We start from the raw sequence: 12,045 nt of genomic DNA on the forward strand, positions 1-12,045 counted from the left end.
TTCAATCTTTCTCCCACCACCCTAAACTTTTGCTATTTAGTTTTAGAATCCCCTACCTTGGTATAGCTATTCAAAATGATGGGTATGTGTGGTGAGAGGCATTTGGACTGGCCAGTCCGAACCTACCTGACCTTCCCTAACCCCTCCCTGGATTTCCCAATAAAGCATGGCATCTCCGGACGCCCCCTCTTGCTCCTGTACCTTGAACCTGGCCAAGTCATGTATCAGTAATGCCCAGGTTTTTGGTAATTAAAGCTGTTTAATCGCTCCATCATGTCGAATTAATTATTGTATGCAACCCAATATGTACGGTATAGAGTAAACGCAAGTAGACTTTTTCCACTGAGGTGAGATACAAACCAGAGGACATGGGTTAAGGGTGAAAGGGGGAAGGGTTTAGAGGGAACATTAGGGGAAACTTCACACTGAGAGCGGTGGGGATGTGGAACAAGCTGCCAGCTGAAGTGGTGAATGCGGGCTCAATTTTAACATTTAAGAGGAATTTGGTCAGGTACGTGGATGGGAGGGGGATGGTCTGGGCTCAGGTTATTAGGGCCAAGGCAGAATAACAGTTTGGCACAGACAAGAATGGTTGAAGGCTCTCCGTTCTATGAAAAAACTGTTCAAATATCAAACAATATGGTGCTTGTTTGTGGATGAACATCATCACCTTTGGAGTTAGCGTTGATTTGGAACTTTGCCACGGTGCCTGTCTCTCTCCAAGATTAGGCTACTTGAATTTTTAAAATGTCAACCTTCAACCTTGCTGAGGGGTAGGGGTTTCGAATTTATCTTTTTCTTTCTTTTCTTTTTTGTTAGGTTCTATTGTGTCATTCTGTTCTTCTGGATTTCTACATATCACCGTTATTGTAACACTTTTTTAACTAGTTCTTTAGCACATATTGTAATTGTTCATTTTTTTTTCTATTGAATAACTATCAATAAAAATATTTTAAAAAGAAAAGCTGTAACGATTCACTGATTCATGTTCCTCATGATGTTACATGCTTGTCTGTATCAAGTTGGACTTCAGCCTCTTGAAGGAAGAAAGTCCCCACCTCTCTAACCTCTGCTTATAATTCAAGTTGAGATTCATTTATTGTCATGTAATAGTACTGAACATGTAATATTGCACAAAATTGCCTTCTGCCTGCCGCAAGCAGACAAATTTGCCATCAGTGTCGCCCGGCGCCCTTACAGTAAGAGAGAGAGAAGCAAAAGAGAGTCCCTTCACGGGTCACCGAGTGTCCGTGGATTCGCCTCCAGCGATTCCCACAGCCTCTGTAGCCAAACGGACTCCTGTTCGATCCATCGGCCACCCCGAGCTCCAGAACCGAACCTCGGCGCCCAAGGACTTTCAGGAACCGTCGGCACCCTCTTGAATGCCGGCTCTGATACTTGGTTCCCATGAGCCAGTCTCCAGCAGCCCAGAGCCCCCCCCCCCCCCACCCCGCTGGTCCACTGGCTGTGGTCACCGCCCTGCAGAATCGTCTTCTCTGCTTCTCCTTTTCAATGGGGCTGGGTGCTTCCCCTCTGCTCCCCGGGAGTCTGCAACCCCTCTTGGTCATTGCCAAGCACAGGCGCAGCCATATTTGGCACAGAAACTGTGGTTGCAGAATTTTAGTTTGAAAACACAGTCAGCTCCTCTAACGGGTTGTCAAACACCTCTACCAGCCGTCATAAATAGGACCAGGCGGTTGGACCCTTTGGAGCAGTGTTAATCTTTTGATGTCATTGGTCCTGATGATTTATTATCCTACACATAAGTACACTGTAGAAATGCCTGGTTACTTCATCTCCACAGCAAAACACACCAATAAACAATGGATGAATCCAGCTGAATAACATCCTTCCAATAGTAGGGTGACCAGATCTGCACAGAATACCACCTCCCCCCCACCCATGCACTGCAATCAGCATCCTGTGCTGACTGGCGAAGGCAAGCATGGGCTGCGGGTGACTGCTCGGCACTTCAACCCTGTTCTAACCACCGGGCTTATAGATGAACTGCAGTTTGCTTCAGCAAGGCGGAAAGCCCTGATCTAAGAATCAGCACCGGAATTTGCAAGGCTCAGTGAATTTTGGGGAAACTGGAAGATAAAATTATGAAAGGAACAGTTCAGATAGAAAACAGGAGGTGTTACCACCGACAGGTGAGACTAGATCTAGCGGACGTAGCCTCAAGATTCAGGGGAGATTTAAAACAGAAATGAGGAGAGTGGCGGACCTATGGAATTCTCTGAGCAAGATGCAGTAGAGACTGCCTCATGAAATGAATTTAAGACACATTTTTTTTTAAGAATAGGAGAATTAGGACAATCCAGCCCAGTGCAGGCCCTTCAGCCCATGATGTTGTGCTGACCTATATAAACCTACTCAACGATCTACCCCACCCCTACCTCACACCCATAACCCTCCATATTTCCTACATCCATGCATGTCTAAGAGTCTTTTACATCTCCCTATTGCACCAGCCTCCACCACCCCCCCCCCCACCCCTGGTGGTTACGGGGAACAGGTGGGTAAGTGGAGCTTAGTCCAAGGCCAGTTTAGCTACGAACATATTGAATAGCGGAGCAGGCTCGATGGGCCGGATGGCCGACTCCTGCTCCTAGCTCTTACATCCTTCGTTTTTCTTTAAAGATTTAGAGATACAGTGCGGTAAAAGACCCTTCCAGCCCACGACCGTCTGCTGCCCAAATACACCCCTGTGACCCTGGATGTTTTTGGATGTGGGAGGGGGGGGGTAAACCGGAGCAAGTGGAGGAAACCCGTGCAGAACGAGGAGGACGTACAAGCTCCTTACAGACAGCGATGGATTCCAGCCTGGGTTGCAGGCGCTGTGATAGCGCTGCGCTAACTGTACTGCCCACTCTGTCCCTTCACAACACTGCGTCCGACCTGAAGTTTCGTCAGCAGGTTCTTCAGTGGGAGAAAAAGAACCCAGAACACTTCTTCAAAACTTAATCAAGGCAGTGTTGCTGAAGAGTTCCGGCCCCTCCCAATGACGCTGCTTGACCGGCTGAGATCCTCCAGCAGATTGTATTGCTCCACCTTCCAGCACTCTTTTGTATGTCTGTCGTGAACACCAGATGATACGCCACCCCCGAGATCCTGGGACCAAAGCACAGTCTGCTGGACGAACTTGGCAGATCGAAGAGCATCAGAGGGAGAGGGAGGGTAGCCAACTTTTCGACCACTCATGACTGAGGAAAGTTAGAGAGGGTAAAGAGGAGAGAATGGAAGGGGTGAGGCAGGGGATTGGTGGAGCAGGAACAGGTGGAACATTGCAAAGGACTGGCAGATCCCAGACAAAGGGAAAACCAAGGGGTCAGCTGGGGCAAGATGAATGACACAGGGTATTAGAGATCAGGGTGGCCAGCAGAAGAATGGAGATACAGGTTAAACAGGTGAGGATTTTATTTCCTGGACCATTGGAGAATGAGGGGAGATTTGAAAGAAGTTTGCAAAATTAGGAGAGATGTGCAAGTAAATGAGACAAGAAGTAGGAGACATGGTTTAAGGGTGAAAGGGGAACGTGAAGGGGAACTTCTTTATGCAGAGTGGTGGAGGTGTGGAGCGAGCTACCAGCTGAAGTGGTGAATGCGGGCTCAATTTCAACATTTAAGAAAAATCTGGACAAGTACATGGATGGAGGGGTAGGGTGAATGGGATTGGATGGAATAATAGAGTAGATGGGCTGAAGGGCCTTCTTCTGTGCTGTAGTGTTCTATGGTTGTAGGGAAGGTGAGAATGGTGGTATAAAGAGAGACTGGATGGAACCACAGGAGGATGGGGAGATTCCACCTCCGCTCCCCACTCCCACCCTGTTTCCCCCCCCCCCCCCTCCACCACCATGCTCTATGCCTGTACTAGATCAAGGGTTCTGGCTTGAAACCTTTCTCTTATGGACACTGCTGAACCCGCTAGGTTCCTCCAACAGGTTGTGATGCAGGCTCTGGGGTCAAAGGTGCTGGAGAAACTCAGCGGGCCACACAGCCTCCATAGGAAGTAAAAGGCAGTTGACGCTTCAGGTCTGAGCCCTTCGTGGCATTGTGATTGGCTTCAGATTCCAGCATCTGCCGTCTCCTGCGCATCCTTAGGAGGTTACCTGTAGGAAGTGGCCGTCCCTCTCTCCTCCTTGATCTGCCTGTTAAGGGCATCGGCCACTTTGCCCTTCGCCTGCTCCTGCCCTGGCGTTACTCCGACCGGAGGCAACGCCGCTGACACCGAGGGCTCCTCTCCACCGGCCGCCGGGGTCTGGCTCCCTCTCTCCTTGGGAATCCAAGGGTGGTGGTCACTTCTCTTGGGGATCGGCCATGCCTTGAAATCTTTCTTGTACTGGGTCTCCTTCTCGAAGGGCGTGTCGGTCGGGGTGTACTCCTGCTTAGGTTTACAGCTGGGCTCTGGCCTCACCTTCCAGGGGCGATAGTCCTGCCTCATGACCGACTCCCTCCGTGACCCAGGTCTGATGTTCCCTGTGGCCAACGCAACATCTGTTGCTGCTTCAGACACCTGTGCACCCCGGAATACAAAGAGACATTGGTAAATACACAGCGCCAACCGCATTTACCCACCCCCTTTTAGTTCATCAAGAACCACAGAGCACTTCAGCGCAAAAAAGGCCTTTCAGCCTATCTGGTCCAAGCCAAACTATTGTTCTACCTAGTCCAATTGTCCTGCACCCAGATCATATCCCTCCATGCCCCTCCCATCCATATTTCTTTAATTGAGCCCGCATTCACCACTTCAGCTGGCAGCTCGGTTCACACCCCCCCCCCCCACCACTCTTTGTGTGAAGACATTCCCCCTCACATTCCCCTTAAACATTTCACCTTTTACACTTCACCCATGTCCTCTAGTTCTTGCTTCACCCTTGAATTACAGGGAAAGGATGAGCAGGCTGGGATTTTAATCCCTGGAGTGTAGACGATCGAGGGGTGATTTGATAGAGGTATTCAACATTATAAGGGGGATGGACAGAGTCAATCTGGACAGGCTTTTTCCACTGAGGGTAGGGGAGATTCAAACAAGAGGGCATGGATTGAGATTGAAGGGGGAGACGTTTAGGGGAAACATGAGGGGGAATTTCTTCACGCAGAGGATGTGGGGGGGGGTATGGAATGAACTTCAGTGAGAGGTGGCAGAAGCGAGATCAATATTAATATTCAAGGAAAGGTTGGATAGGTATATAGACGGGAGAAGTGCGGAGGGTGATGGACCGAATGCGGGCCAGTGGGACTAGGTAAGAGAAATTGTTCGGCATGGACTAGAAGGGCCGAACTGGTCTGTTTCTGTGCTATAAATGGTTATATAGTTAACCTCAGTGGAAAAAGCCTGCTTGCATTTACTCTACCTATGCCCGTCACCATTTTGTACACTTCCATCAAATCACCCCTCCTTCTCTGTCGCTTCAGGGAATAAAATCCTAACCAGCAACTTTGTTGTAAACAGTCCCAGAATTGGAATTTATTGTTATGAACACATTGTGAAATCTGTTGTTCTACAGCAGCATCACAGGTGCAAATATTGCTAGAAATTACATTTAAAAATAAATAAATTAGAACAGAAACTGGTTCAGAATCAGAATTTATTGTCATGAACAAGTGACAAAATGTGGTGTTTTGTGCCTGCATCGCAGGGCAAACGTTCATCTAAATATCCTTACAACAATTAAATTTTAATAATAATACTTCATGAAAAGTAAGGCCGTGTCTTTGGTTCATTGATTATTCAGGAATCTGATGGCAGCGGCGAAGAAGCTGTCCTTGTGCCGCTGAGTGCTCATCTTCAGGGTTCTGTACCTTTTCCCCGATGGTAGTAGAGTGAAGAGGGCATGGCCTGGGTGATGGGGTCTTTGAGGATAACATAACATTCCAACTCTTCTGCTCAATACTTTGATCTATGAGGGCTATCGTGGCCCTACAGATCCACTCTTCTCTCTCTTTGCTTTTGTCCAGCACCCATCGGACACTTGCCTTGGTCTCGCAACTCCACCCTCCCCCATCTCTCCGTCATTCTAGATCCTTCCTCATCTCACCTGCAACCTGCTGACCCAGCCTTACTCCTCCTCATCTCTTCCCCTTATGCTGCCTTCTCCCCTCACTACAATCAGTCTTAATGGAAGGTTTAGATCTGAAATGTCAACAGTTCTATACCCACCACTGCCAGACAATAATTAATGCGTTTATTGTCATACACATTGTACAATGTGCATAAGCACCAAAACTGTTTTGCTGCAGCCAAGGAGAGGCTTGTAAAGGAACCACTACACATGTTTGGGTGGCATGGTTGGCGTAGCAGTTAGCACAACGCTTTTACAGCACCAGCCATCGAGGGTTCGAATCCTGCGCTGTCTGTAAGGAGTTTGTATGTTCTCCTCATATCTGCAATTTGGTCTAAAGCAGTAGTTCTCAACCTTTTTCTTTCCACTCACATTCCACTTTAAGTAATCCCTAGGCCATCAGTTCTCTGTGATCAGTAAGGGGTCACTTAAGGTGGGATGTGAGTGGGAAGGGAAGGTTGAGAACCACTGCTTGAGACCCAAATGTTACTGAAATATTTTGCTTGAGTAAAATAGTCAATGGCCCATTTCCTTTGGAGTTCTGTAACCATGCACATAACAAGTCAATGAGGGACAATTAAAACAGTGGTTTTTCAAACTTTTTCTTTCCACCCACATCCCACCTTAAGTGATCCCTTACTGATCACAGAGCACTGATGGCACAGGGAATACTTAAAGTGGGATGTGAGTGGAAAGAAAAAGGTTGAGAACCACTGCTTTTGAGGGAACATTAGGGGGAACTTCTTTTGGCAGAGAGCGTCGAGAGTACGAAACAAGCTGCCAGCTGAAATGGTGAATGTAGACCCCATTTAAGAAACATTTGGATACGTACATGGATGGGAAGGGTATATCGTGCAGGTCAATGGGACCAGGCAGAATAATTATTCAGATGGGCTGAAGGGCCTGTTTCTGTGCTGCAGAGTTCTATGGGACTATCTCAGGTAGACAAGTTGGCCCGAATGATGTAAACCTTTGCCAGGAATTCACAGCCGGATATCTGAGGAGCTGGAAGATTTGCAATTTCATCTCTGAATCACAAGTGCTCAATATTTATTGTCCATAATATGATTATAACTGGAAGCAGAATTGTAATGCACAGAAAATTAGAGCAGGTGATTATCAATTACTTGCTTCTCCAAGCCCCAAGTAAACTAATATCCCAGACATCTTTTAGATGCGGAAGCGGGAAATCTTCCTGACAAGTGAGCTCTTCCATTCCCTCCACTACTTACTGTTTTAATATCTCCGCCAATGGTGGTTACACATCAGCAGCTGCTGAGGGCAATAGCTTTCCTCAATCACCCCTCCTCAATCCTCTACATCACCCAATACATCTTTAAGACCTCGGTGGGGGGGGGGGGGTAGCTGTGCTACAGGGAGGGGTTGAGCAGGCTGGGGCTTTATTCCTTCGAGTGCAGGAGGATGGGGGGGGGAGGGGGAATCTCACAGAGGTGGACAAAATTGAAGTACCATAGAACCACAGAACATTATAGCACAGAACCAGGCCCTTCAGCCCTTCTAGTCTATGCTGGACCATGGAAGAATGTGGAAATTATGGAGAGGGTCCATTGGAGATTTACCAGGTTGGTGCCTGGATTGGAAAATACGTCTTATGAGGCGAGGTTAGCAGAGCTGGGACTTTTCTCTTTGGAGCGTAGAAGGATGAGAGGAGACTTAATAGAGGTTTACAAGAGAGGCATAGATAGAGTGGACAGCCAGCACCTGATTCCCAGGGCCAGAATAGCAAACACCAAAGGATGTGTGGACAAAGTGAAGGGAGGGAAGTTTAGGGGAGACACCAAGGACAATTTCTTTTTACACAGAGAGTTGTGGGAGCCTAGAATGGCCTAGTCAGGGGATGTGGAAGAGGCTGAAACATCAGAAGCATTTAAGACCTCTTATGAAAGAAAGAATAGAGGGTTACGAGGTAGGAAGGAGCTTAGTGTTATTTTTGGAAGAAATATATAGGTTGGCACATCAAGGCCCAAAGGGCCTGAACTGTTCTGTAATGTTTTGTGTTCCAAATGACTACAAAAGGTTGATGAGGGGCTCAAGCCCGATATGTTGGTTATACATCATTATTTTTGCTGTATAAAGTACAGTGTTTGACCTGCGGAGTTTCACGAGCATCATGTTTTTACTGATCGCTTCTCGGTCTTTTGGCTAAGATCAAGTGCATTGTGTTTTTACTTCCCTCTAACCCAGTGATTCTCAACCTTTTTCTTTCCACTCACATCCCACTTTAAGTATTCCCTATGCCATTGGTGCTCTGTGATTAGTAAAGGATTGCTTAAAATGGGATGTGGGTAGAAATAAAAAGTTTGAAAACCACTGTTTTAATCGTCCCTCATTGACTCGTTATGTGCACGGTTTCAGAACTCCAAAGGAAATGGGCCAATGACAATTTGTCTCAAGCCAAATATTTCAGTAACAATTGGGTCTAGAGCAGTGATCCTCAACCTTCCCTTCCCACCCACATCCCTTAAGCAATCCCTTACAGAGCACCAATGGCATAGGGGTCACTTAAAGTGGGACGTGAGTAGAAAGAAAAAGGTTGAGAACCAATGCTCTAACCCTGCCACACCTGTACCCTACAGTGTGTACATACTGTATTTTAAAACCGTAATATATAGGGGCAGAAGAAATAGGCTATTCAGCCTGTCAAGTCTGTCCCACAGTAATTGTCCCTTCCTCTATCCCAGTGGTCCTCAACCTTTTACTTTCCACTCATGTATCCCTTTGGGAACTCATTCCACAGACCCACCCCCTTCTGTCTGAAGAAGGTGATCCACAAGGGCCCCTTTCAATCTTTGTCTTCTCACCTTATCTCCTAGTCCATTCACCTTCATTTGACCTTCATGATTTTGTAAAGCTCCCCTCCATCTCCGACACCCCAGTGACAAAAGTCCCAGGGCATCCAGCTTCTAATAACGAGGCTTCCAGTCCCGGTAATGTCAGCCTTTCCTTCCGATGGGGGCGGCACAGTTAACATAATGCTGTTACAGTGGCAGCGACCAGGGTTCAAATCCAGTGTTGTCTGTAAGGAGTTTGCATATTCTCCCTGCAACCTGCATTGGTTTTCTCCTGGTGATCCGGTTTCCTCCCAGCTCCCAAAAAAGGTACAGGTTAACTGTGCACAATTGCACAATTGGGTGGCCAAAGAGTCTTCTCGTACGCTGACAGACACATGGATGTGATGTGAGGGAGGGAGGGTCAGATTCACATGGAGTAAGTGACACACAACATGGGCCGAAGGGCCTGGACTGTGCTGTACTGAAAGCAGATGCCTTGATTGCAGTAAACACACAGAAATGCTGGAGGAAGTGCAATTGTTAGGAGAGCCACACCATATTTTCACTGTGCTTTATTGAGCTACTTCAAAAGGATTAATTTCTTGAGTTACGGAGTCTTTTAATAATATATCTCATCTGGATCAGGTTCTTAGTTGTGTTGGCCTAGCTTCAACCGCGAGTGCCAACTGCAAATGTTGAGTGACCATATCTTCCCTTGGATGCTGTCTGACCTGTTGAGATCCTCCTGCGGGGGAGTCGGAGTTTTCTCGAAACTCCAACCCCCACAGTTTTTGTGCGTCTCGATTTTTCAACCACTATTTGGCGGTTTGTCTTTATCTGAAGTGGTCTTTATTCATTCATCTCCCATGCAAGTTAGAGGGATGCTTTGACACAAACTTCCTACCCGAGGTTTGGAGTTTTGGTAACCAATTCTTTGCTGGTTGTAGAACTAGAGAACCATAGAACACTGCAGCGCAGAAACAGGACCTGATAATCTACTCCAAATAACCCGTATCCAGACCCTATCCCTCCACAAAGCTCCCCTCCATGCACCAATCCAAAAGTTTCTTAAATGTTAAAATTGACCATGCATTCGGAGTCAGATTTCAGATGTATTGCCAGAGTACATTCACGACTTCACATATAACCCCGCGGGCCAGGCAGAATTACCACTTATTGGTAGTGCAAAAATACCTGATACATTTTACACATGTAAACAAATAAAGAAATGTAAGCAAACTGACTGTGCAAGTCCTCCAACAAGTCCCTGATTGAGTTTGTTGCTGAGTCTTCACCAGTATTGGTTCTCACTGTTTTTCTTTCCACACACATCCCATTTTAAGTAATGTGGGTGGGAAGGGAAGGTTGAGAATCACTGCTCTGGACCCAATTGTTACTGAAATAAATGGTCATTGGCCCATTTCCTTTGGAGTTCTGAAACCCTGCACATAACGAGTCCATGAGGGAACGATTAAAACAGGGGTTTTCAAACATTTTCTTCCCACCCACATCCCACCTTAAGCAATCCCTTGGCGTAGGGATTACTTACAGTGGGATGTGAGTGGAAAGAAAAAGGTTGAGAACCACTTCACTGGCAGCGGGTTCCACACTCCCACCACTCTCTGCGCGAAGATGTTCTCCAAGTATTTCCTTTAAACATCTCACCTGAAGATGTTCTCCAAGTATTTCCTTTAAACATCTCACCTGAAGATGTTCTCCAAGTATTTCCTTTAAACATCTCACCTTTCACCCTTAACCCAGATCCTCTTGTTCTTGTCTCACCCAACCTCAGTGGAAAAAAGACATGCTGTATTTATCTATATGCCTCATCACTTTGAATCAAAACTCCCCTCATTCTCCGACACTAACCTGTTTAACCTTTCCCTGCAACTCAGTGCCTCCAGACCCAACCACACCCTTGTAAATCTTCTCTCCCCCCCCCCACCATCTTATTTTTTCTCTTCTATCTTTCCAAAGTCCCGTCATTTGTAATACCACCTCCCCTGATTTATTTCCGCCAAACCTTTCATGGAGTCAGGATGCAGGTGCCCACCGCCCCACCCACCCCCTTGCTTTTCGAAAGTCCACTTTGCACTACCTCGCTTTTACGAAAGACCTGTTTTCATGAACTGAAAGAAATCTGGAGGATTTTCGCTTCTACGAGAAAAAGGCGAGAAGGGGAAGAAATGTTCCGCGGCGAGCCATTATAGCGGCAGCACGCACTCCGAGCAGTGAAAGTGGGGCCAACAAGCTCCTTCCCCCCTGTTCTACAATCAGCATTTGCTGTCTTCCTGATTCTGGTAAGTGAAACTACATTGTACATACATTTATTTCTACTTTCTATAAGCTGTGTATTTGTCAGATCATCCCTGCTTTTACTATATGTTCATTTTATTTGAGGTTTTAGGTGTTATTTGAGAGGTTATTTTCTGGGTCTGGGAGCGGTCAAAAATTTTTCCCATATAAATGAATGATAATCACTTTTTTGCTTTACGCCATTCGGCTTGTGAAAAGGTTCATAAGAACCATATAACCACTTACAGCACAGAACAGGCCAGTTCGGCCCTACTAGTCCATGCCGGAACAAATCCCCACCCTCCTAGTCCCACTGACCAGCACCTGGTCCATACCCCTCCAATCCTCTCCCCTCCATGTAATTATCCAGTCTTTCCTTAAATGTAAATAATGTTCTTGCTTCAACCACCTCTGCCAGAAGTTTATTCCACATCCCAACCACCCTTTGCGTGAAGAAATTTCCCCTCATGTTCCCCTTATAATTTTCCCTCCTGCAATCACAAACCATGGCCACTCTTAATTGAAAAAGCCTATCCACGTTGACTCTCTGTCCCTTTTAAAATCTTAAACACCTCCATCAAATCGCCCCTCAATCTTCTACGCTCCAGAGAAAAAAGCCCCAGGTTGCTCAACCTTTCTCTGTAACTCAAACCCTGACATCCTGTCAACATTCTCGTGAACCTTCTCTGCACTCTCTCTATTTTGTTTATATCCTTCCTATAATTTGGTGTCCAAAACTGTACACAGTACTCCAAATTTGGCCTCACCAATGCCTTGTACAATTTCATCATAACATCCAAACTCTTGAATTCAATGCTCCGATTTATGAAGGCCAACATTCCAAATGCCTTCTCTATCTCCCTGAGTATCAGCCTTGAGGGTACTGTTTACCAT

The 12,045-nt window shown here is 46.5% G+C and overlaps 1 protein-coding gene across 1 annotated transcript in view; it reads right to left on the reverse strand.

The window, feature by feature from the left end:
* map6a (microtubule-associated protein 6a) overlaps positions 1-12,045 on the reverse strand; it is a 110,904-nt gene that overhangs the window by 22,885 nt on the left and 75,974 nt on the right. Inside the window, exon 3 of the mRNA XM_069892150.1 lies at positions 4,112-4,515. Within this exon, the coding sequence (XP_069748251.1) occupies positions 4,112-4,515 (404 nt within the window). The remainder of the gene's footprint in view (positions 1-4,111; positions 4,516-12,045) is intronic.

This window comes from Narcine bancroftii, chromosome 7 (assembly GCF_036971445.1).
Source record: "Narcine bancroftii isolate sNarBan1 chromosome 7, sNarBan1.hap1, whole genome shotgun sequence".
Lineage (NCBI taxonomy): Eukaryota > Metazoa > Chordata > Chondrichthyes > Torpediniformes > Narcinidae > Narcine > Narcine bancroftii.